General features: G+C 43.8%; 1 protein-coding gene across 2 annotated transcripts in view; it reads right to left on the reverse strand.

The window, feature by feature from the left end:
* Positions 1-17229: 17229 nt before the first annotated feature.
* LRRC2 (leucine rich repeat containing 2) overlaps positions 17230-21523 on the reverse strand; it is a 91904-nt gene continuing 87610 nt past the window's right edge. For both annotated transcript variants that reach the window (XM_048502712.1, XM_048502713.1), the window contains one exon: positions 17230-19038. In XM_048502712.1, the coding sequence (XP_048358669.1) occupies positions 18989-19038 (50 nt within the window). In that variant the 3' untranslated portion in view covers positions 17230-18988. The remainder of the gene's footprint in view (positions 19039-21523) is intronic.

Below are 21523 nucleotides of genomic sequence, written 5' to 3' on the forward strand. Positions count from 1 at the left end.
GTTGGATTTGCTGAGCGTTGAAGCTAGGGTCTGTTTCACTAAGCTAGGAATGCAGCAAATTCAAACTGCAGATGACAGTTACTGCAACTGTAACCGTTGGAAGTCTGCTGAGGCAGTTATACATTACTTTGTAACTAGATGATTCACTGAAGGTAGAAGCTGTATAGCTTCTTAGCTAAACTCATAAATAAGAGCTAAACTTAGCTAAAGTTTACTTAGCTAAACTCATAAATAAGAGAATTCAATCTGTAAGTAACTGTATCATTTACTGTAACTGATCATCAGCATGTTTAAGTTGAACAAAATTATATCTGTTAAAATGTTAACTTATTGATGACGTTAAATTGTTTGATTTCGCTGCTTTTATGAAAGCAACTGTTACCATATTGCTACAAAGATGTAACATATATAATGTCCAACACAATTTAAAATAACATCTAAAATGACAGTTTATATTTATGCAGCTATTTCTAATAGAATTACCTGAACGCGACTGAAGAAATTCTCTATTGAAAACGTGGACTAGCTGCAACGCTGCGTTCTTGCTAATGTGGCCGCTTGTCACTGTAGTTTCTTCATCATCTTGCTGGAGCTGTTGCTGCCAACTACCACACAACTCATCTAAATATTTTGATTCATTGAATTTTGGAGATACTCGACTCTTTCTACTGACTGGAACGCAATATGATCTATTGCAGGTTTCGCTTGTGCCCCTCATGGACAATGTTTATGACATGCTCTCATTATATGTGTGTTTATTACCTTTCTATCCAGTTAAATAACCACAATATATCTGTATGAATAATCTTTATGAACGGTTTATGAAGTATCTGTTGAAATTACACTCAAAATAACTGCTTATACCACATTGCCTTGTATCCCTATATATACAGTCCTTGTTTTTTAGGCTTGGCTGGCCTTATATCTTTCAGTATTGTCCTGGTCATAGACAGGACAGGAGGTTCAAAAAGAAAAAAAACCCTTGGAAATTCTACAAGTTTCAATTGAAAGTGGCTGTTAAAGAAACTGACCATTGAAAAACTGACTGTTGACGCTGACAGTTGTGAGGAACACATTTGTTTAGAATCTAGAAAGATCCTGGGTGAGAGGCAAGTGGTTTGAGTGTCTTTCATTAAGGGATAAAGCTCCTAAGTGAGGGAAGTGATCCCTAACCAGTTTTAAAATTGAAAACTAGGGAAATTGTGCGTGTTTGTTCCTAACTCTTACAACTTATGAAATAGTGTTTCAAGAAGAAATTGGTACTTGGATCCCAAAGCTGCAGTGAGAGTGAGAAGAGAGTGAAATCATCATCTTATTAATCTTCTGTCAGGGGAACACCACCCATGAAAGAGAGAGGAGAGGACAATTTCATCCCCTTCCCCTTCCTCAATGTAACCTTGCGTTCCATATGGCTGCATTTTTATTTAGATAGCTATGCCTTTTTTTGTGCCTATGCAGACCCAAAGTAAAGTACAGCATCATTATTTCCTCCATTTTATCCACATAACAACAGCACTGAGCTGATTGCATGGCAGGTTGGAGATTTGAACCTGTGGCTCCCATATATGAAATTGTAAGAACTACACTTGCTGGCTCTTACTCCACTTAGCTCTTGTGATGAGAATAAACTTTGTTCGGGCTAAAATGAACTGCTTGGGAGGAGAAAAATATTGTTGATCATCAATGCTTCCAACTGACAGATCACGGGATACAGTCTGTTATCTTGCCATGTGAACTGCCCTAACACTGGCTTAGCAGGGTTCTTTTTCTTTTCAATCTTTCAATATCACTCCTGCCTACCATAGGATGACTTACAGAGCAAGAGCTCTCCGAGAGGGCAACAAGGGTCAGAGCAATTGCTGCCTTGAGTGAGCTTGATCTCTCTACATCTATTGTCTAGCTCTTGGTCAAATGGAAGCATGACCAAGGATCAGCTGCTCTTTTATATAAAAGAAAACTTTGATTCTTACAGTCTGTGTTACAATCAGCATTTTTGATAACTTCTGATATCCACCATTTCCCCCAAGATATTGTTTTTCAACAACAGTAAAAATATCAAGACATCAGTAAAACTGGTTATGATTGTGGTGAACTTTCAGATCTGCTGTATAAGATATAGAAAGACAGGATTTATAAAACTTTCTTTTGCCCCTGCATTCTTCAATGTGGGAAGAACTTATTCGCTCCTGTAAGTACTTACTGTAGCTCACCTTGTCTTCCAGAATTTTTCTAAATAATTTCTCTTCTGCATTTCTCCTTTTTCTGTTGTCTGATATTTTGACATTAGTTTCTGTCATGCCCCGCAGATGCTTTTGTTATTTCCCTGTTAAGCTTCCGTTTCCCCATAGTTAGCATGGGTTTAGTTCATTGTTAAGTCTTCTAAGGGAGGGAATTTTAGTCACCCCCTGTCCCATTAAGACAGGGATCTTCAAAGTATGGCCCTCCAGATGTTCATGGACTACAATTCCCATCAACCCCTGCCAGCATGGCTAAGTGGCAGGGCTGATGGGAATTGTAGTTCATGAACATCTGGGGGGACATAGTTTGAAGACCCCTGCTTTAAGACATTTCCCAAGAGACAGTCTTCCTTCTTTACCCAGCAATCCCCTGTTTTAGCTCTAGCCAGCCAGTCAGAGCAAGATGCCAAGGGTAGCTGGAGACTGTAATATTCGTGATGTATATGGTGGTCCATAGTAGTCTATGGTGATATATAGAGCACAAGTTAAGGTTAACAGCAATTAGAATCAGACAAAGACTGAAGGAACTATAAGGAAGCAAGGCACAGTGGGCTTTCTTGAAAGCAACCAAGAGAAGACACAGTCAACAGCTTCAAATCTGCTCAAGACTAGCAAGTACTTTGATTTAGACAGACCCAAGGGAGGAGTTAGGGTCTTAATTCTCCTAATAAACCTATTGTTGGAACTGTTGAACCTGGCTTGTGTCACCCCCACTCTGTCTTAGCCAAGTACAGGGCACCAAAAACAGATTCACTGGGGGCGGGAGGGGGGAACAGTTTCCTAAAAAATAAAGAAATGTTTTACACAAAATGAAAAATGTTTTTGTAAAAAAATACTTTTTCTATAACAAAAGTAAATTTTACAGGTGATCAAAGTGTGTTCAACTACTAAATGTATATGACATGGCCATTTATGCCTATATTTTTTTCTAGAAGCTAATTTTCAAAAATGGTCTTGAGATCCAGTCTGGGTTTTCCCACTACATCTCTTAGTTCAGAGGCTGGTCAACCGATGCTCTGCTCTCAGATTTGAAGGGTACCCAAAGGGATGTGATGCATTTGTGACAATAAGGGTGCTTTATTAAAAGATTAATTAGCAAGGTGATATCTGAGAGAAGCAAAGTCAAAGCAAAGAAATTATTCAACACTCCAAACAACAGCTGATGAATTTTTGGACCATACGGTCTGAGGCATCTCTGCACAGTTGTAAGTCAAAAGAACTAAAGCCATGTGCCGATTTATAGACTAAAACTCTGCTCTCTAAACAGCTACAAAGCATGCAAGGAGTCACTTGTCTGCTAAAGAAGATTGCCACAAACTCAGCGTTTACAGCCCTTTTGGTTGAAGCTATGCGCTGATGGCATGGTCCCAAGCACAGCTCTGTCTCTAATGACCTGCTGAATATGCCTCACTTCACACATAGTGGGAAGGTGAGGGAAGACATGGTATAGCCCTATCTCATCAGATCTCAGAAGCTAAGCAGGTCGGTACTTGGAATAGAGACTACCAAGGAAGGCATAGCAGGGGGAGGCAGACTACTGGATCCAGAAACTTGTTTTCTAGAAAGTCACAGACTAATTGAGTCAGGCCTGAAAATGAATTGGCAGTCAGTGCAGTCAACTAAAATCTTAATATGCTCTCTGAAACTCCATCAGAAAGCATAATAGAATGCAGCACCAGCTAGAAACACCAGATTCTCAACATAGAAAAGCCTTGTTAAGCACACTGCAAATTCTAAATTATTAAGTAAAGGAATAACAAGCATGCAGATTATGTTGGTAAAAATCACTTTGGGCCACTGCCACAGGCTGCACATTCAAAGCAAAATGGAGTTTCATGATAGTCAACACAATGTGTTAAAGCCAATGTAGGATCAATAGGATCATAAAATCATAGTTTCTCCCTGGCTATTAACCCACTAATGCTACAACAGCAGTTTTTGCTGCCAACCCATGTCCCAATCCATTTGTATCTTGAAAAAAGCCTCTTCCAAAAATGCTGATTAGTTTCTATGTATTTTATACTCTTACCTTCTCCCACTTTACAAGAAATATCACTCTGGCCCAGACTGATTTTTATAAACAGAAAACACATCATGATGTCCTTCAGCAGCAAAGACATCTCCATCCTGTAAAGAACCTTTCCAAACTGTACTAAATTTTCATGGCTTAAAGCAGTACAACAGGCAAGTTCAAATGCACACATGAAATAACCTTCTGCCATCCTTACACATAGCAAGCTTAGTACAGGAAGTACAACAAAGCTAGCTGGGGTATATCTGGCATGCCAACAGAAAAATCTGTTATTATAGTGTATACAGAGACCAATAAAAAAAGAGAGATGTAGATGAAAGAAGTCTGTACAGCTTGAATGAGTGGTAGCACAGTTCTATTCACAGTTGGCAGGCAGATGTGAAAAAAGGGAAACCAAACCCATTTGCTAGTATAAGAGCCATTTAATTAATTTTACATTGAATTAGCATTGCACTGGCCAAGGGTGTGTAACATATTCCTGACAGAATGGATCTAGCAAATTCAGTGTTTCTGAGGCTACACATCCCTTATTTCTTTTGGCTGCTTATGGCAATTGGCAGGCCCTAAAAATGTTGAAGTGGTGGGAGATCATCTGCCAGGCCCTCAGCAGATAAGCCGCGGAAATCCAGGCCATGTACTCCCTGTAACCCAGGACTCAGTTCTCAAAGGAACTATCAACCTGTTTTGCCTTGTGTGTTGCTGTGGAGGACCCCGTGACCCCCGCAGTGTTCCCCGGGTGAATGAATTTAAATACGTCGACATAATAGCCATCTAGGGCCCTCTCTTTCATTTTTTAATTATAATATAAGAAACAAAGACAAACAAAAAACAACAAAAAATACCATAATCCTTATACTCTTTTCCATTTGATTCTTAACCTCTACATTATATCAGACGTGTAACCATTAACAAAAAAAGAGGTGACATTCATATTATGAGGTATAATACTCAAAACATAAAAAGAGGGGAGCCAAAAATAATAAAAATAAAAACAAATGGACAAACAAAAAACAAAGCAAGCAACAAATAAATAACCCTGACTTCCCAAGACCGCCATTATTAATTATTATCAATATTATAGTAATTTATCCTGAACAAACTGGAACCACTATTCCCATTGTTGTTGATAATCTTGATCCATTTTAAAATCAATGTCCTTTTAAATTTTTGCATATTTAGCCAATTTTAGCACTTTCAAATACCATTCAGACTTAGATGGGTTCTGTTTGGATTTCCAATATTTAGCTAGGGACCTCTCTTTCAGTAGTTGGTAAGTGAATGCCTGGGCATCTTCAGCTGACGTCGCCAGTGAAGGGGAGCGGTGGAGGGGCCTCCCCTTCTGGGAAGCTCAAATGCCCATCCCTGTGCCTGCTTAGACCTGGGGGTTGTGAGGGGATGGTGTCCCTGTCACCCCAAAAAAACCTCTCCCTGTGTGGTACATCCCTGTCTGAGGAGTACTGACTGGACAATGATGGTGTGGATGAGCGGCGGCGTGAAGGGTGACAACAAGATGCCTTGTGATGCTTCCTGTGTCCACGGCCCCGGCTGGGGCCCGCCTCCTCTTCTGACATTGAATCTCCTTGGTCCAACTCCTCTTCAACCTGTGAAAGGACCTCCACCCCTTGGTCCCCTGTTGGCCGAGTGTGCTCAACTGACGTAGTTGCAAATTGGGTGGCCTCAATGTGTTTGCCAAATCCTGAAATATCTCATCTCCGAGATCCCAGGCTGGCCACCCCCGCCTGTGAGTGGGGCGGCGGTATTACTTGCACACCCACTTGTCACCACTGTAGTGTTCCGTATGGCACAGCCTTTGGGTTGAGGGGCTGCCCTAGCCTTGCCCCTAGGCTGCCCTTTAGGAGGTGCAGCAGAGGCCCTCTGGGATGCTGTCACCACACCTCAGGCTGAAGCCCAAGTAGGGATTACTCAACTGCACCCCTGTCCAGCCAGCCCCCCACTAGTGGACACCGCTTGAGAAGTTTTTTTCTGGGCCCACTGTTTACAGCTCAGTCCTGCCTGGGCAGAGGGTGGGGTGCGTTTTGAAGCCCTGCCTGCTGGCGGCCGGCCCCCACTGGGTACTTTGCATTTAGTGCTGAAGCAGGTGCCATATCCCAAATTGACAATCTGGTAAGCTAAATAAAGTCAAAAGTGAACCACTGCGGTGCAGTGCAGAAGCCCTGTTCGCTAGATGCTGCCCCTGACTATGAAAACCAATTGAGCTACTGCGGGGGGGGGGGGAGTTTCCAGGAAACAAAGAAAAGCAAACATGAGCCACAGTCCCATAGCCTTGCACTCCCCTGCTCTATGACCCAGGCTGTTGGGGGTCTGGCAGAGACCTTCCCTCTTTCCCCACCTGCTCCAAAAGGCCAGCTGGGATCTTGTAGGCCTGGCAGAGACCTTCCCTCCCCCCCCAAAGGCCACCCGGGACCTTGGGAATGTGGCAGAGACCTTCCGTCTGCCCCCACCCACCCCAAAAGGCTAGCAGGGCCCTTGGGGGCCCCTATAGAGTCCTTCCCTCCACCCTTCCTATTTTCCCCCCACCTCCTCCCCCCCACTAGCCATTGTTCTGAAAGGTAGTGATTTTAGGGTGACTTATCATGTGGATCCATGTTTTCCAAGAAGGTTTTTGCACCACTGTGGTGCCATGGGGCATGGGATACATGATTGTTGTGTTCAGACATGTGGCCAGGGGCTTCATCTGTGATGTGCTGATGATTTGGGGGTGACAGTGCAAAAATCATGAGGATCCATGTTTTCCAAGCAGGTTTTTGCGCCACTGCTGTACCATGGAGCATGGGATGTGTGATCGTTGTGTTCAGGCATGTTGACAGGGGCATGAGCTATGATGTGCTGGAGCTATGATGTGCTGGTGATTTGGGGTGGCCAAGTGCAAAAATCAGGAGGATCCACGAGGACCTGTGTGTTTTAACTACATTTTTGTGCCACTATCGTGGCACGGAGCATGGGATGCAGGATTATTGTGTTCAGACATGTGTTTAGAGGTATGAATTGTGATGTGCAGGTGATTTTTGGGAGACCAAGTGGAAAAATCATGAGGATCCATGTTTTTCAAGCAGGTTTTTGTGCCAGGGGCAGCCTTTTCACAGATACTTCTCCCTACAAAAATATACACATACACAAACTATAAGCACAAACTATAAGCATTACACAAACTATAAGCATGCGGCACCATGAAGCATGTGATTGTTGTGTTCAGACATGTGGCTAATGGCTGGAGTTATGATGTGCTGGTGATTTTGTGGTAGTGCAAAAATCATGAGGATCCATGTTTTTCAAGCAGGTTTTTTCATTAATATTTTAAAACTCTTTCTTATAACATACCGGTAATCTAGTTTTGTGCACCTTTTTTTTGTTCTTATTTAAGTATTAACTGTATGAAATAATAAACTATCTTTCGGTATATCTTTTTTTATACTTAAAATGGTCATTAGGGCAGCAAACTGGTGGTTAAATTATTTGAAACCCACCATTGGTAATAAGTAAGCAAGCATACCAGCTGCACATACTCAGGCAGCTGTTATCCTCTGGCCCTGAAGATCTCAACAAAGCACAAATACTAAAATGGCATGGGTTACATAAGCATCAGATATTTTAAAAACCAAGACAACAAGAAATGTGTGGTTTCTGAAAGTCTTCCTCAATTACAGAAAAATTCAAGAACAATTGATTTACATCATCTGTAATGAGGACAACGCCTGTCAGAGGAGGAGTAGAAATATATTAACATTCTTTGACAATAACAGTATGCCAAGGAGTGTAAAGAACATAGATGTATGATAATTGCCTTAAGGCAATTAGTACTTTAAGAGACAAATTAATTACTACAGACACAAGAAACAAGAAAGACAAGAGTCCAGAACTCACTTATACAGATTTTCTTTCTAAATAGCAGTATGATGAAAATGGTTACTTTCAAGATTACTCAGCTGAAGCTGCAGCAATTAAATTGAAAATGATTCAGCTGACCCACAAACACAATTTAGAAAATATCTCATTATAATCCCTTAGAATGGAAGCAATAAAAGCTAAAATGGGGAAGTATTAAGTAACAGGGGCAGTTTCCGCGACGTGGAGGCTTAAAGCTGCCCCGCAAGATGGAAGAGCCGGAATGACGGGCACCGCAGAGAGCTTCAGTCACCAGCCGACCAGTGATAGCCTTCAGTAGTGTCTGGCACGCCGGGGCCGAGACCTGAGGACACGCCCCTCAAGCCCTGCGCCGCTTCGCTCCAGCATCGCAGGGCGGGGGGCGTGTCCCCAGGCCTCGGCGACGTGCCGGAGGCCCGGGGACAAGGTAAGTGCAGGGAGGGAGTGGGGGGGAGGCGCCTTGAAGCCGCTGCCATCCGCACGGCAGCGGCTTCAAGCCGGCATTCCCCGGAAAGTGCGCTTCCCAGCGCACTCCGGAAATGCCAGCTTGGCGCCGGTCGGGCGGCGCGAGGGCAGTGGCGTACCTAGGCAAACCTGAGCCCTGGGCAAAACCTGAGTCTGGTGCCCCCCCCTCCCTGAACAGATAAGACCTTCAGCCTGGAAGGGCAAAAAGCCTTCAGGCTGCTGCCGGTGCTCCTGCTGTTTTCCTTGGACTTCGAACAAATGGGGAGGGAGGGGTGCCGGTGGAACAGGTTTCCATTCCCTCCGAGCCGCTTGGGGATTACGTCAAGTAAGTTGGAGAGGAGGATCCTCCTGGAAATGAAAACTTGCTTCAAACTCCCCCCCCACCCCCCCTGCTTTGGAAGGCTCGCTCTCTCTCCGCTCGCTCCTCCTCCTCCCTCCTCCGCGACTCTTAGCTCTTTGAACGGGATCCAGGTTCCAGCCAGCTACCGCCAGGGCTTTATCGCCTTCCCTGCCCAGTCTCCGGCGTGCAGCAAGCCAGCCGCCTCAGTCCTCCTCGGCCTCCTCCTCCGCACTCGCCGGGCTGAGCGCCAGCCACCTCGCGGTCGGCCGGGCGGCTGGAACGGACAGCCTCAGTGGGGACAAGCTCACTGGCTGGGGCTCCCAGCCCGAGGCAGCAGCCCTCTTGCTGCGGCTGGTGAGCATCGGAGCTGGGCAGAAGGCGATAAAGCCCTGGCGAAAGGCAGCGGCTGGAGCCTGTATCCCATTTCAAAACAGAGCAGGGAGGAGGGGGAGGAGGGGAGGAGCGAGGGCGGAGAGATGAGCTCAAGCAGGTTTACGGGGTTTTGGTAAGTTTTCATTTCCAGGAGGATCCTCCTCTCCAACTTCACTTCTGACGAAATCGGCCGGGCTGGCTACAGAGGGGGGTGGAAACCTGTTCCACCGCAGCCTCCTCCCCCCCCTCAAGCATTTGTTCAAAGTCCAAGGAAAACAGCAGGAGCACCGGCAGCAGCCTGAAGGCTTTTTGCCCTTCCAGAACTGTGTGTGGACTCGGGTGGAGACCTCTGCCTCCTCCCCAGTCTCCGAACTCAGCTGCGCACTTCCTCAATGGCCAGTCTGCTGGCTGCCGGCACAGACAGCCCGGGGACAAGCTCACCAGCCAGGGCCCCCAGCGGAGTGCAGCAGAGTACCCTCACTGCTCACTTGGAGGGGAGAGTGGTAGTCTGGTTCCTGGTGTTCCTTCAGCTTGTGGGTGGCGCTAGCAGGCAGAGCCAGGCAGGGGAAGTGTAACTCAGCCTGCAGGCTGCTCGGCCAGCCAGAGTGGATGGGGCCGCTCAGACATTTTGTCGCCCATCACGTGACGCACAATTTCTACGCCCAAGGCAGCTGCCCCTTCTGCCCAATGGGTGGTCCGCCTCTGCGCGAGGGCGGCGCGGCTGCAATGCAGCTGCACCCCCTGTGCGAATGGCGGCCTGGGGACGGCGTTTCTGCCGTCCCCAGGCCACCATATTCTGCCTGTGCGGAAACGGCCAGGGATTGCCAGACACAAAACAATCCAGCTTCAACATGATTTCCAAATTGTAAGGCCATGTCAAAATATCTCCTATGAGCACTTGATTTCTTTCAGTATCAGAGAACAATGCAAAACCAAATCAAGGGAGATCAACAATCAGTCAACTTATAAGACCTTACTAGTTTGCAACAATCAGCTTGTAAGTCTTATCCTGCAAGGCATTACACATTATTTTTTTAGATAGTTTTATGATTTGTCGACTGGACAAATTTGGGGGCTTATTTTATTGTGTAATATGGTTAATTGTTTTTATTCCATTTTAAACCCATTTAAATCTCTGGCCTTAGACTGGAGTAATTCTGCATGTGACTGCACTGTAAATCCCTCAGCAAAAATAGTCTCAATCCAAATAACAGTTGGACATATGGGCTGTTTGCTTTTTACAAACTGCTGGAGATCCATGATGCTCATAGTGTCTGTTTTGACCCTTAGTCTAACCTATAAAGTCTCCCAAAATAGTTTACTACTCAGAACAAATAGAAATTTTAAAATAAAAAATAAGAAAAAATGTACCTTTGGACTTGATGCACAAGTTTCAAAAGTTAAATCAGCCTGAGAATAGCTGAATAGATCTGGCTGAATAGATCTATAAGTGGCTGGGCCAGTGATGAAGGGAGGAGGAATTGTGCCAGGGGAATGAACTGCCCATGTGTGCCCTCCCCACCCCAACACACCTTGCGCCACCCCCGAAAATTCCTGACATGCCACCCGGCCCTGCCTCCACACATGACTGCAATGGCACCGCCCAGGACAAGCCACCATAGATGTCCCCATTGCAGCTACGCGCCTGGGCTGGACTCCTCCCATGCTAGAGGGTGACATTAAAATGCACAGGACTGCCATAAGAACAAGACACTGCTCCACACGAAATCGATGCCTCTCAATAAATTTTTGGGATCCATCTTGTGTGAAGTCTAAGTAGGAAGGTGGTTGGCAGCTATACTTTTCCCCTTGGCTCAAAGTGTGCCTGACTGGACAATGAGACTAGATAATCTCTGCAGGATTGTCAGAATTAATGTTTGTATTACTTAAATATGTTTGTCCTATTTTGTAAGTTAAACTAATATAACTGTTTGATTTAACTTAAAAAAGTTAAAAGCTAGGTAGCAAAATGGTGTCTGTATTCAAGCCTGAGAAATCTTACATTGTCAGCAAACAAGGTCAGGGCCGGCTGGTTGCCCAGAACATCTGAATCTCTATCAGTCAGTACAAGATTTTAAAAAGGCTTTTAGCACTACAGTCCTTTGTCTATCCGAACCCTCTGTCTTTGAAATATAGATCTGTTGGTTCTTCGTGTTAAGACAGTCCAGTCAAATGTCTGAATTATAAACCACCAATCAAATTCTACCACTGTTATAATGCAGAAGAAAGGGGCATTATGGAGTATTATAAAGTAACTTCCTTTGTTTTATTCTGGGGGCATATGTACATAGTGTTCTCTATGTATTTATATTTCCCCAAACTTTCTGTTTGCAAATATAAAGTTTGGCTTAAGTAGACAAATCATTTGTCTGGAGACTTTTACTTTCCAACATCTCCATTGTCTCACTTTAACATGATTTAATCAATACTAGGGTTGGAGATTCGGACAGTCCAAATCTGGATTTTTTTACTGAAATCTGTGACCGATCTCGACGGATCTCGGACTTGTTAGCAGGGGCTGAATCTGAGCTGCTGGCCGAATCCTAACAGATCCTAATCCATGGGACTCGGACCTCACCAGCCTAATTCGAGTTTCTAATTTTTGGGTGTTTTTTCACGTTTCCTGGCCTGCAGGGGGCGCATTTTGTGTTTACACATATTGGCACCAAAATTTCAGGGTATCATCAGGAAACTGTCCTGATGATACCCTCCAAGTTTGTGTGCAGTTTATGAAGCTGCGAAGGTGCTGTGGACCACCAAAAGGGTTGTGTCCCTATCCCCATTCTTCCAGTCGTGGGAACTAAGGAGATGAGAGCCACACCTCTTTGAGGGTCCATAACTTTAGTCTCCCTGAACTAAATCCGGCACCAAATCTTGAGGGCGTTCTCATCAGGACAGTCTCCTGATGATACACTGAAATATTGGTACTCGATACATTCATTAACGTATCTCTGTAGACACACCCCCCCCAGGTGAATTTGCTGGTAATATCAGATTCTTTGTTCTGCAGTGAAACCTAGCTGCATTGCTGTTAATAATAGGGAATTTCTGGCAGAGGGCTGTGGAGTGCACATTTTTCATGGTAAACCCATCAAAACTTCTCAGGGTATCTTCAGGAGAGCCTTCATATGACACCATCTAGGTTTGGGAACTTCTTTACTTCAGGGGCAGTGGGAGATGGGCCCTACCCTTTAAAGGGGTCCCCATAGAATTAAAACCCCTGAAGCAAAATTCCCCAAACCTGGATGGTGTCATCCAGACTCTGAAGATGGCTCCCTGAAAGTTTTGTGACCATACCTTCAGCAATGTGCACCTCACAGCCCTCTACCAGAAATTCCTCTATTGATCAGCAATACAGCTAAGTCACTGCAAGAACAAAGTTAATCTTGGGCAAATTTCTAAAGGTGCCGCCTGCAGGGGACTTATTTTGAGATGTAGCGGCACCAAATTATCAGGGTATCATCAGGTGACTGTCCTGATGTTGCCCACCAAGTTTGGTGCAGCTTGGTTCCTGCACGACCCTCAAAATGGTGCCAACTTATCCCCCCATTGTTTCCACGTTCGAGCTGATGGGGATGGGACTACACCGTCCTTTGAGAGTCCATAACTTTGGCTCCCCTGAACCAAATCTGCATCTTCAAACTGTGCGGGTATCATCAGGACAGTCTCCTTCCGATACGTTCCTGAAAGTTTGGTGTCACTTTAGCTTTAAAATGCTGGTTTGGCGTGTTTCAACGCTTCACTCACTCCAGCAGGCTTCATGTGCAGGAGCTGTGAAACATGAAAACCAGAATTTTTAAAGCTAGTGGCACCGGGACTTCCGGTAGTATCATCAGGAGATCTTCGTCCTTGATGACACCCCCAGTTTGGTGCAGCTTGGTTCTAGGGGGGCCAAAGCCTGGACCCTCGTATAAGCCCTATTCCCCATTGTTTCCAATGGGGAGCTAAGGAGATGGTGGCTACCATCTTTGAGGGTCCAGTAATCCTTTGGCCCCCCTAAACCAAACTGCACCAAGCTTTCTGGGGTGTAATTCAGGACAGTCTCCTGATGATACTATGATATTTTTGGTGCTGATATTGCTCTGAAGGTAATTTCATCTCCAGGCACCCCCCCCAAAATTCTGCCCAATATTCTTTTTTTTTCCGCGGTGACTTCTGCATTGCTGGGTCAATGGGGAATTTCTGGTTCAGCGGTGTGGGGTGCACATTTATTCAAGGTACAGCTGGCAAAATGTTCAGGAGATTCTTCAGGAGAGTCTTTGAATGACACCATCCAGCCGTTTGAGGAACTTTGCTCATGGGGGCAGCGGGAGATGGACTCTACCCATAACACTGGAACCCCTCTTGAAGCTAACCGGGTCACCAAAACCTGGATGGTGTCGCGAATAGCACTCTCCGAAGCACACCTTTGAAAGTTTTGTGGGTTTACCATGAGAATGTGCACTCCACAGCCCTCCCACAGAAATTTCCCATTGGCTGCAATGGAGCCAGCCAGCCAGCCACTACAGAGTTACACAGAATCTGGGGAAATTTCTTTGGGTGACTGTGAGGTGCAATCTTTTAGAGCTACTGTCACCAAAAAATTTCAGTGGTATTCATACAAGTACTGTCCCTATGATACTCCCCTGTTTCTGAAGTTTAGTTCAGGGGGTCCAGTTATGGACCTTCAAAAGTGTAGCCCCCATCTCCTGTTAGCTTCCTATTAGGAACAACAATGGGGATGGGGCACCCCTTTGAGGGTCAATAACCGTTCTGCTCCCCCCCCCTGAACTTTCAAACTCGGCACCAACAACTTAAGGAGAATCATCAGGACAGTCTCCAGATGATATCCTGAAAGTTTAGGGCCGCTAGCTTTAAAATTGCGTCCCCTGCAGGCCAGAATGTGTAAAAACACCAAAAATTCAAAAAAAAAAAAAAAACGGACCCGAATTTTTCGGATTTACCCGAATTTTCGGGCATATCCGAATCAGCTATGATTCAGATTCGGGTATACAAATCATTTTATGCCCCAAAATACCCAAATCCGAATTTTAACGAATTTTTTTAGTATTGACCAACCCTAATCAATACTCTGAGCCAACAATTACTTAACCTAACGTGTACCTATCACAGCATTCATCTGCACACATCTCAGCAATTAATCACCATTCAGAATAGCCCAGGCATTTTCTTGGATCATGTTGATCAATCAAGCCTCTCCTATCTTTTTTTTCGAAATCTGGAAAAGCAATCAATTCTTTGTGTCTGGCTTTCCTGCTAGCTTACCTTATATTACCTCAGGACCTATTTTTGAATATACATATTGGTCCTTGGGCCATTCAAACTATGTGTGTATTCTGGATCCATGTATACATCCATGCATATATGAGGGTCCTTCCTTTTGTTCCTGGGAATGCTGGTTGTTTTCATCTTCAATGCCACTTTCCCTGGACCTTTCTTCAAGGCCGGTGACACCCATCTCTTAAAGCCTATCTAGCTTCCATCCTTTGTCCTCTTAGCTCATGTATCCCGTGTGTGTGTGTGTTCATGACTGAAAAATGTATTCCTTGTTTTTCATCATTTTATTAATAAAATTAAATTGTTAATTGTACAACTGATTGCTCATTTAAGAGTTCCCACCTAGACAATCCTGGTATATACAACTTAAAATATTTCAATTATCTGTCTCTGGTTAATTCCTTCCACTTAAAGTGGAGGCTGCCTACTTAGAATAACATATGCAACTATACAGTGGTGGGATCCAAAAATTTTAGTAACAGGTTTCCATGGTGGTGGGATTCAAACAGTGGCATAGCGCCAATGGGGCTGAGCGGGGCACAACGGGGGCGTGGCCAGGCATTCCGGGGGCAGGGCATTGCTGGGCAGGGCTTTGGCAAGGACGCAGTCGCTGCGCCAGTCCTTGGGCAGGAAACGAATGCACGCAGGCGCAGGCTGCCACGCATGCCGGCGCACCTGCTGCTAGACTGCTTCAAGTTCTGCGCGCTGCTGCTGCTGAGGAGTGGAGGAGGGGTGTAACTAAGGCAAAAATCACTTGGCAAAATCACCAATTAATAACCCCCTCTTGGCACACACCAATAATTAGTAACCTACTCTCGGGAACCTGTGAGAACCTGCTGGATCCCACCTCTGCAACTATATATTGGAAGGGGAAGAAAAAGGGAAGTGTATAGAGAGGCCAGTTAGTGTGGACTGATATTAGGATTTTACAAGTGCGGGCTTCATTCAGTCAAGCAAGAGTTAACTGCTGAAGTCACATTACTAGAATCACATGAGCTTCTAGAAAGATATCTGGGTTTCTTCTTCCAGCAAAAGGGGAGAGACGCACAGGCATGTATAGCCTTCACAGATACCCAGACAGAGCACTTGCACAGATAGAGTTTGCTGTTCCTATGTAACTGTTAATGTAACGTTATTTTGTTATCCAACAAAGTTCTAAAAACAATTCACTTGCACCTTTGCTCTGTTATGTACTTTGCTAATTCATTGCAGTACAACTAACCATTTCTGTCCTCAACCACAGACCTGGCTGAACATCAGTTTTGCAGGCCCAGCAGAACTGAGCCAGGGCCTACAAGGCCTGGGTCTCATTGATGGAGAATTCTACCAGGTTAGAGCCAGAACCAGAGACTACCAGTAAGTTGTTTGTTACCAGCTGAATGCAGCACTCTTGGGGGGGGGGGGGTATCACCAGAGATCATCCTGCAAATATGATTGTTTATGTTTAGGACTTTAAAGGTCAACACCAAAACCTTGAACATGATCCAGTATTCAGTTAAAAGTCAGTGTGGCTGGCCAAGCACTGGTTGTATATGCATTCTCCATGGAGTCCTAGTAAGGACCTGTGATGCCAAATTCTGGACAACTTGACGTTTCTGGAGCAACTTGGATAGTCCTATGTAGAACAAGTTGTGGTAGTTTTATATGGAGGTGATTGTTGCATGGATCACTGGCAAATCAAAGCAGAACAGGTAGGGCATCAGTTATCCAGCCTGGCAAAGGTGGAAAAATGCTATCCTGGTTGTATTTGTGACCTGTACCTCCAAAGAAAAGGAGATATTCAGAATCATACCCAAACTTCTACCAGTTGGTGTCAATTGCATGCCATTAAGGGTCAGCAAATTATCTCCCTGATACAGCCACAGAACCTCCATCTTTGATGGATTCAATTTGAGTCAACCACTTCACCACAGCCTCCAAAAACTTGGCTGATATATCTGGGATGGTGTCTTGATGGCCATCCATCAATAGAAACAGCTGGGTGTCGCCTAGATATTGATGATAACACAGCCTGAAACTCTGGACTAGCTTGGCAGGGGGAACATATAGATATTTTAAAACATTGCATTTTTTTTTAAAAAAAATTATCTGATTTAAATTACCTACAATTTAAAGAGTTTGGCTTATTTGGGACTGTATCTTGGGACAGAAATCATGTTTCACACTTCATCTTTATTCAATATTGTCTCAATTATGGCTGCTTCCAAATGGGGTGGAAGATTGTTCACATGCTGCAGCAGCAGCAGTGAATGGAAACAGGTGGGAGAGGCATCTGCATGCCTTGTCTCCATGCTGTTTACTGCCGTCATTGCCCACCCCCACTCCCTGCATGTAGGCACACTATAGTTTGCCTGACGATGAAAGGAGTTTCTCTTGTTTTAAATCCAGGCCTTTGGGGAAATATAAGGGAGTTGCACAAGTTGTGCCTGGATTGAGTATGATGTTGTGTGGATGCTCCCAAATGTAGCAGAGCTTCCCACAGTACACATACATGGAAATCCCCATGCAGTACTAGCTTGTGGATACCATATGTTCTTTGAAATATTGTAACCATTTACTACCTACATCTGCATACATAGATACATAATTTAGCAGAGTAAACAAAGTAATTTCACAATGCAAAGTTCATCAATATGGCTTATAATGGCAATGCAAACCAAAACCAATAATGGCAATGCAAACCAAAAGCAGTTAAAAGTCCAAAGTGCATTTACACAAAGGTATTACAGATTACAGTGTATATAAACAGAACTTAAATTATAACAATGACATTTGCATAAACAATCATATACTAAAAAAACTATCATTCAGAATTATTAACCCAAATAAAAGTGCTTTATTTTTTATTATGACTCCAACTTTCCTTTGAACATAACTGTGTTTCCTGAGCTCTTACTTTTCTTAAAGTTCTCCTATGATTTTCAAAATTGGTGCTAGGTTTATCAGAAAAACCTGATAGAGTTTTCAGAGCTTCCCACTTTTCAAACAGTCTCCATGATTGACAGTACTTTGGCAGGCAGCCTCCCTGTTGTGGAAAGCTTTATTTACTCTTTGCTGTGTTTCAAAGATATGTGAAAAGCATAACAAGCAATCCAGGTCAAAGTTGGCCAACCTAAATATTATTCTTAAACATTCTTAAAAGCTTTCAGAACAGCAGACCTGTTTCCTTGCTATATTCCAAGACAGCTGGTGGAGTTTAAACAGTAGCTTTGGATGTGTTAAGGGATGTGTTCAATAATTTAAAAAGTCCACATTCAATGCTAATATCATGGAGGCATGGGTGTTTTTAATTCACTCTGTCACCACGCAATTGACTGCAAATTGTTTTTCTAACTCTCCTGAGGTTTAAAAGTTGTTGGACACAAGAGGAGTCTGCAGCTGCAGTGGCAAAAATCAATTGATCCCCCCCCCCACACACACACACACACACTTGTGCATAGATCAGGTAGAGCATGTAGGGCTCTAGACTATTTCAACCATTATTTCAACTACAAGTTGGCATGAGGAAAAAGTTTGTGAATAGCATGTTAAACAAGTTAACTGTAAACAATCACTTTTCCTCATAATATACAATTACAAGGGGGGAAAAGCCCCTGCCATTAACGAAGCCTAGAGAGCAGCTTCCCCCAACAATGGTAGCCTTAAATAGGATGCAGAAAGAAAGAACTTTCTGAGAAGTGGTTCCCAACTACATAAGGATTGCTATGATACACTCGCTGATCTGACAGTGACAATTTCATGCAGCCTGCATGCATACAGATCAGCTCACATGAAGCTGTTCTATACTGAATCAGACCATCAGACTGACAACAGCTCTGTAGGGTCTCAGACATATCACCTCCTAACTGGACGTGCCATTATTGGACCTGGGAAAGCAGAAGCTGTTCCACTGAGCACCAGAACCTTTCCAAGTACAATCCTTGTATGTTATTTGGAGTCAAATACTCCTTTTTATGCCTGGCCTCAGGAAGCTTCCATCAGAAAAAGCAGCTGATTTGGGAATTTTAAAATGCTCAGTAGGTAGGGTATATTCATCTAAATGGACATTATACATGTGAAGGTGCACAGTGCTTGGTCAAAAAAAAATACAATATGCCACATATATCTTAAAACATCAACTGTTCTGTGATTTTCATGTAAGAAATATTTTGAAGATGTTGCTTTACTCATGGCTGCAACCAACATATTAGACCAGTCATTTGAAGCTTTCGTTGCATATCAACTACCACAGATACCAGCAGTTTTGGAAAACAATTAAAAGGAAAATAAAAAGAAAGACTAATGTGCAGATTTGTTTATGTTAGTATTCCGTTAATGGTGTTTTCCTTTTTGTTGTGGCAAAATTAAATGCTGGGATTTTGCAGTGATGTACAAATCCAGTTCTCAGATTTGGAGACTAAATGACACTTTTGTAGTATAGCAAGGAACTGACTCTGAAAAGAGAAAATATAAATAAAATACTTTAGATAGCAATTGTAGAATAAGCACAGCTTTGTTGCTAAAATAGTTAGACATGCTGAAAACTTCTCATATCACTTTTTGGAATGTATAGCAGTCCAGCTGGTTTTGTTATCTGTTCAGATATTCCTACACTTGTATTTAATCTCACGCATTTAGTATAGCCTGGGTATATAATTTTGTTCATTTTGCTTATATTTGAGACAAAATGCTACCAATACTTTTTATTCGTTATTACCGTCTCAATATAGCCCACCTTCCAAACTCAGTTTTGGGAGAGAGGTCAGAAGACCTTCAGGAACAGAACAGGGGAAACAGTTGGGGTCTGTAGTGGAAAGGGAAAGTAGTGTAGTTCAAAGTGCAGATCACTGCTCTGACATCTACAAACAGAAATACCATTCCATCAGAGGAAATGCATGGTTGGATATGTGCCACTGTTCTTACATAATAATAAATAACATACGAATAATAAAGAATAATAAATCAAGCAGAAGTTCTTTCTGGGTTGCTTGTAAAATGTTATGGAGTCAAGATCAACTGGCTGGCATTCAGTTTGGAAGGAAGAAGACTGAGACTTAGGCAAAGTTCAAATCCTGAGTACACAGCAACACAAGAAAGGTTAATATAGATAAGTGTAAGATGAGCGCAGCAGAAAGAAGCACCTTCGGTAATAGTAAAAAGGATCAATCACTATGCAGCAAAACATGCAATGAGGATTTAGGAATCCTGCTATCTATAAAATTAACACAACTATGGAGGGATACCTTTGAACAAAAGGGCCATTCTATTTTAAGCACAATTTCCAGGCAACAGAGTTACTGTTTTAAGTACTAGTTGGACCTTAACAGACTATTCAGTTGTTCATGCCAAGAAGATGTAAAAGCATTCAAAACAGGTTTCACTCTAGAAGGCAATCCAGAGCTTTAGACAAAGGTCCAGGGTTGACCAAAGGGCTTTGAGCACTCTATGAGGTAATCACTACCCACCTTCCTCCACCATTCCAGCGAGGCACACCAAAAAGTTCCTGCCTGCCTTTCTTGTGTTCCCCCTGGGATGAGGCTTTACTACAGAACCACCCTCTTCATCCCCCCACACTCTGTGGCAGTACAATGAAACCTGGTAGCACCTGTTCTCCTTGTCCTCTCATAGCAGGACAGAAGCCTTACCTGACCCACCTCACAGTGGTGAGGCGAGTCAGCAGGAGAAAAAGGAAGAGTGCATGAACCACACATGTTCCTGACAGACAAAAGAACAGAGGTAGAGAGCAGGATGTCCAAGACTGGGACTGAGCAGGACATCCGGGATGTCACTGGGACTGAGCGGGACATCGTAGGCTGCTGTTTCCCTGAAGCTGTGGGTGAAGGGGGTGGCAGAGCTGGTCCATTCCCCTCCATTTCTGGCATGCTGCATAGTGCATATGCTAGTTCTGTAGAGATCCACTGCCTTTAAATGGTCAGCCATTGACAGATTTGCCTTTTTCAACTTTATGATGGTGTAATAGGAAAGATCATTGCCCCAATGATAAAAACTGATAAAAGCAGCCTACTGAGGAGAATAAAGTGTGTTTCTTGTTGGCTGATGTTTTTGAGGAAGTTACACATAGGGTTGCTTCATTTATGTTCCTTTCTACTAAACTTAGAATGCAGAAAGGTTGTAGTTTAAAGAATAAGCTATAAGATGGAAGATCTGAAACTTATTAAGAAATGATATAAGATCTGAAAAGTTGTAAATTCCAAAGGTCATGTTTCTACCATTGTGTATATAATTTTGGTTTTAATACGGTTCTGTTTTAATTTGTGAATCTGTCATGTAATTTGAAAGGCCTATGGCTAACAAATAAAGAATGACTGACTGGATAAAAGCAGCCTAGGGGCTGAGTGAAGAATGAATGATCCTGTCAGGCTTATTCTGGCTGCCACCACTGAGGGAATATTCATAGCTCAGTGAGGTGATATTACTTTTCCCTCCAAAAACTGATTGCACTCGGGCAAGACTGCCTAAATGACTTCCTCCAGCTACCTCACGCCTTGCACATACTCAGGAACCAGCATTTGAATATGAACAACAGCACCTGGATAAACCAGTTCTCTTTCATCTATATCTCTAAACCTATTGAAGGCTCTTCCTCTGACTCACCTTCCTTGTGACCACCTATGTCGCAACCCCCATTAAGGGTCATTACCTATTTATTGTCCAGCACCAGCAAAACCCATCAAGATAATGGGTCGGCCATCAGGTCAACAGTCTGACACTCAAGACCATTGCCTCACCTGGAACAGCTGGTAAAATCCTTTGTTCAAAGGATTTTCTTTGCCCCAAGACACGTTTTTCCCTATAAAGCAGTGGTGGCAAGCCTATGGCACGGGTGCCAGAGGTGGCACTCAGAGCCCTCTCTGTGGGCATACACAAACAGAGTGGCCCCCCACACATCTAGGCTGGCCTGGGCTGCTGGGCTTTATT

This window comes from Sphaerodactylus townsendi, linkage group LG07 (genome assembly GCF_021028975.2).
Source record: "Sphaerodactylus townsendi isolate TG3544 linkage group LG07, MPM_Stown_v2.3, whole genome shotgun sequence".
NCBI classification, from domain to species: domain Eukaryota; kingdom Metazoa; phylum Chordata; class Lepidosauria; order Squamata; family Sphaerodactylidae; genus Sphaerodactylus; species Sphaerodactylus townsendi.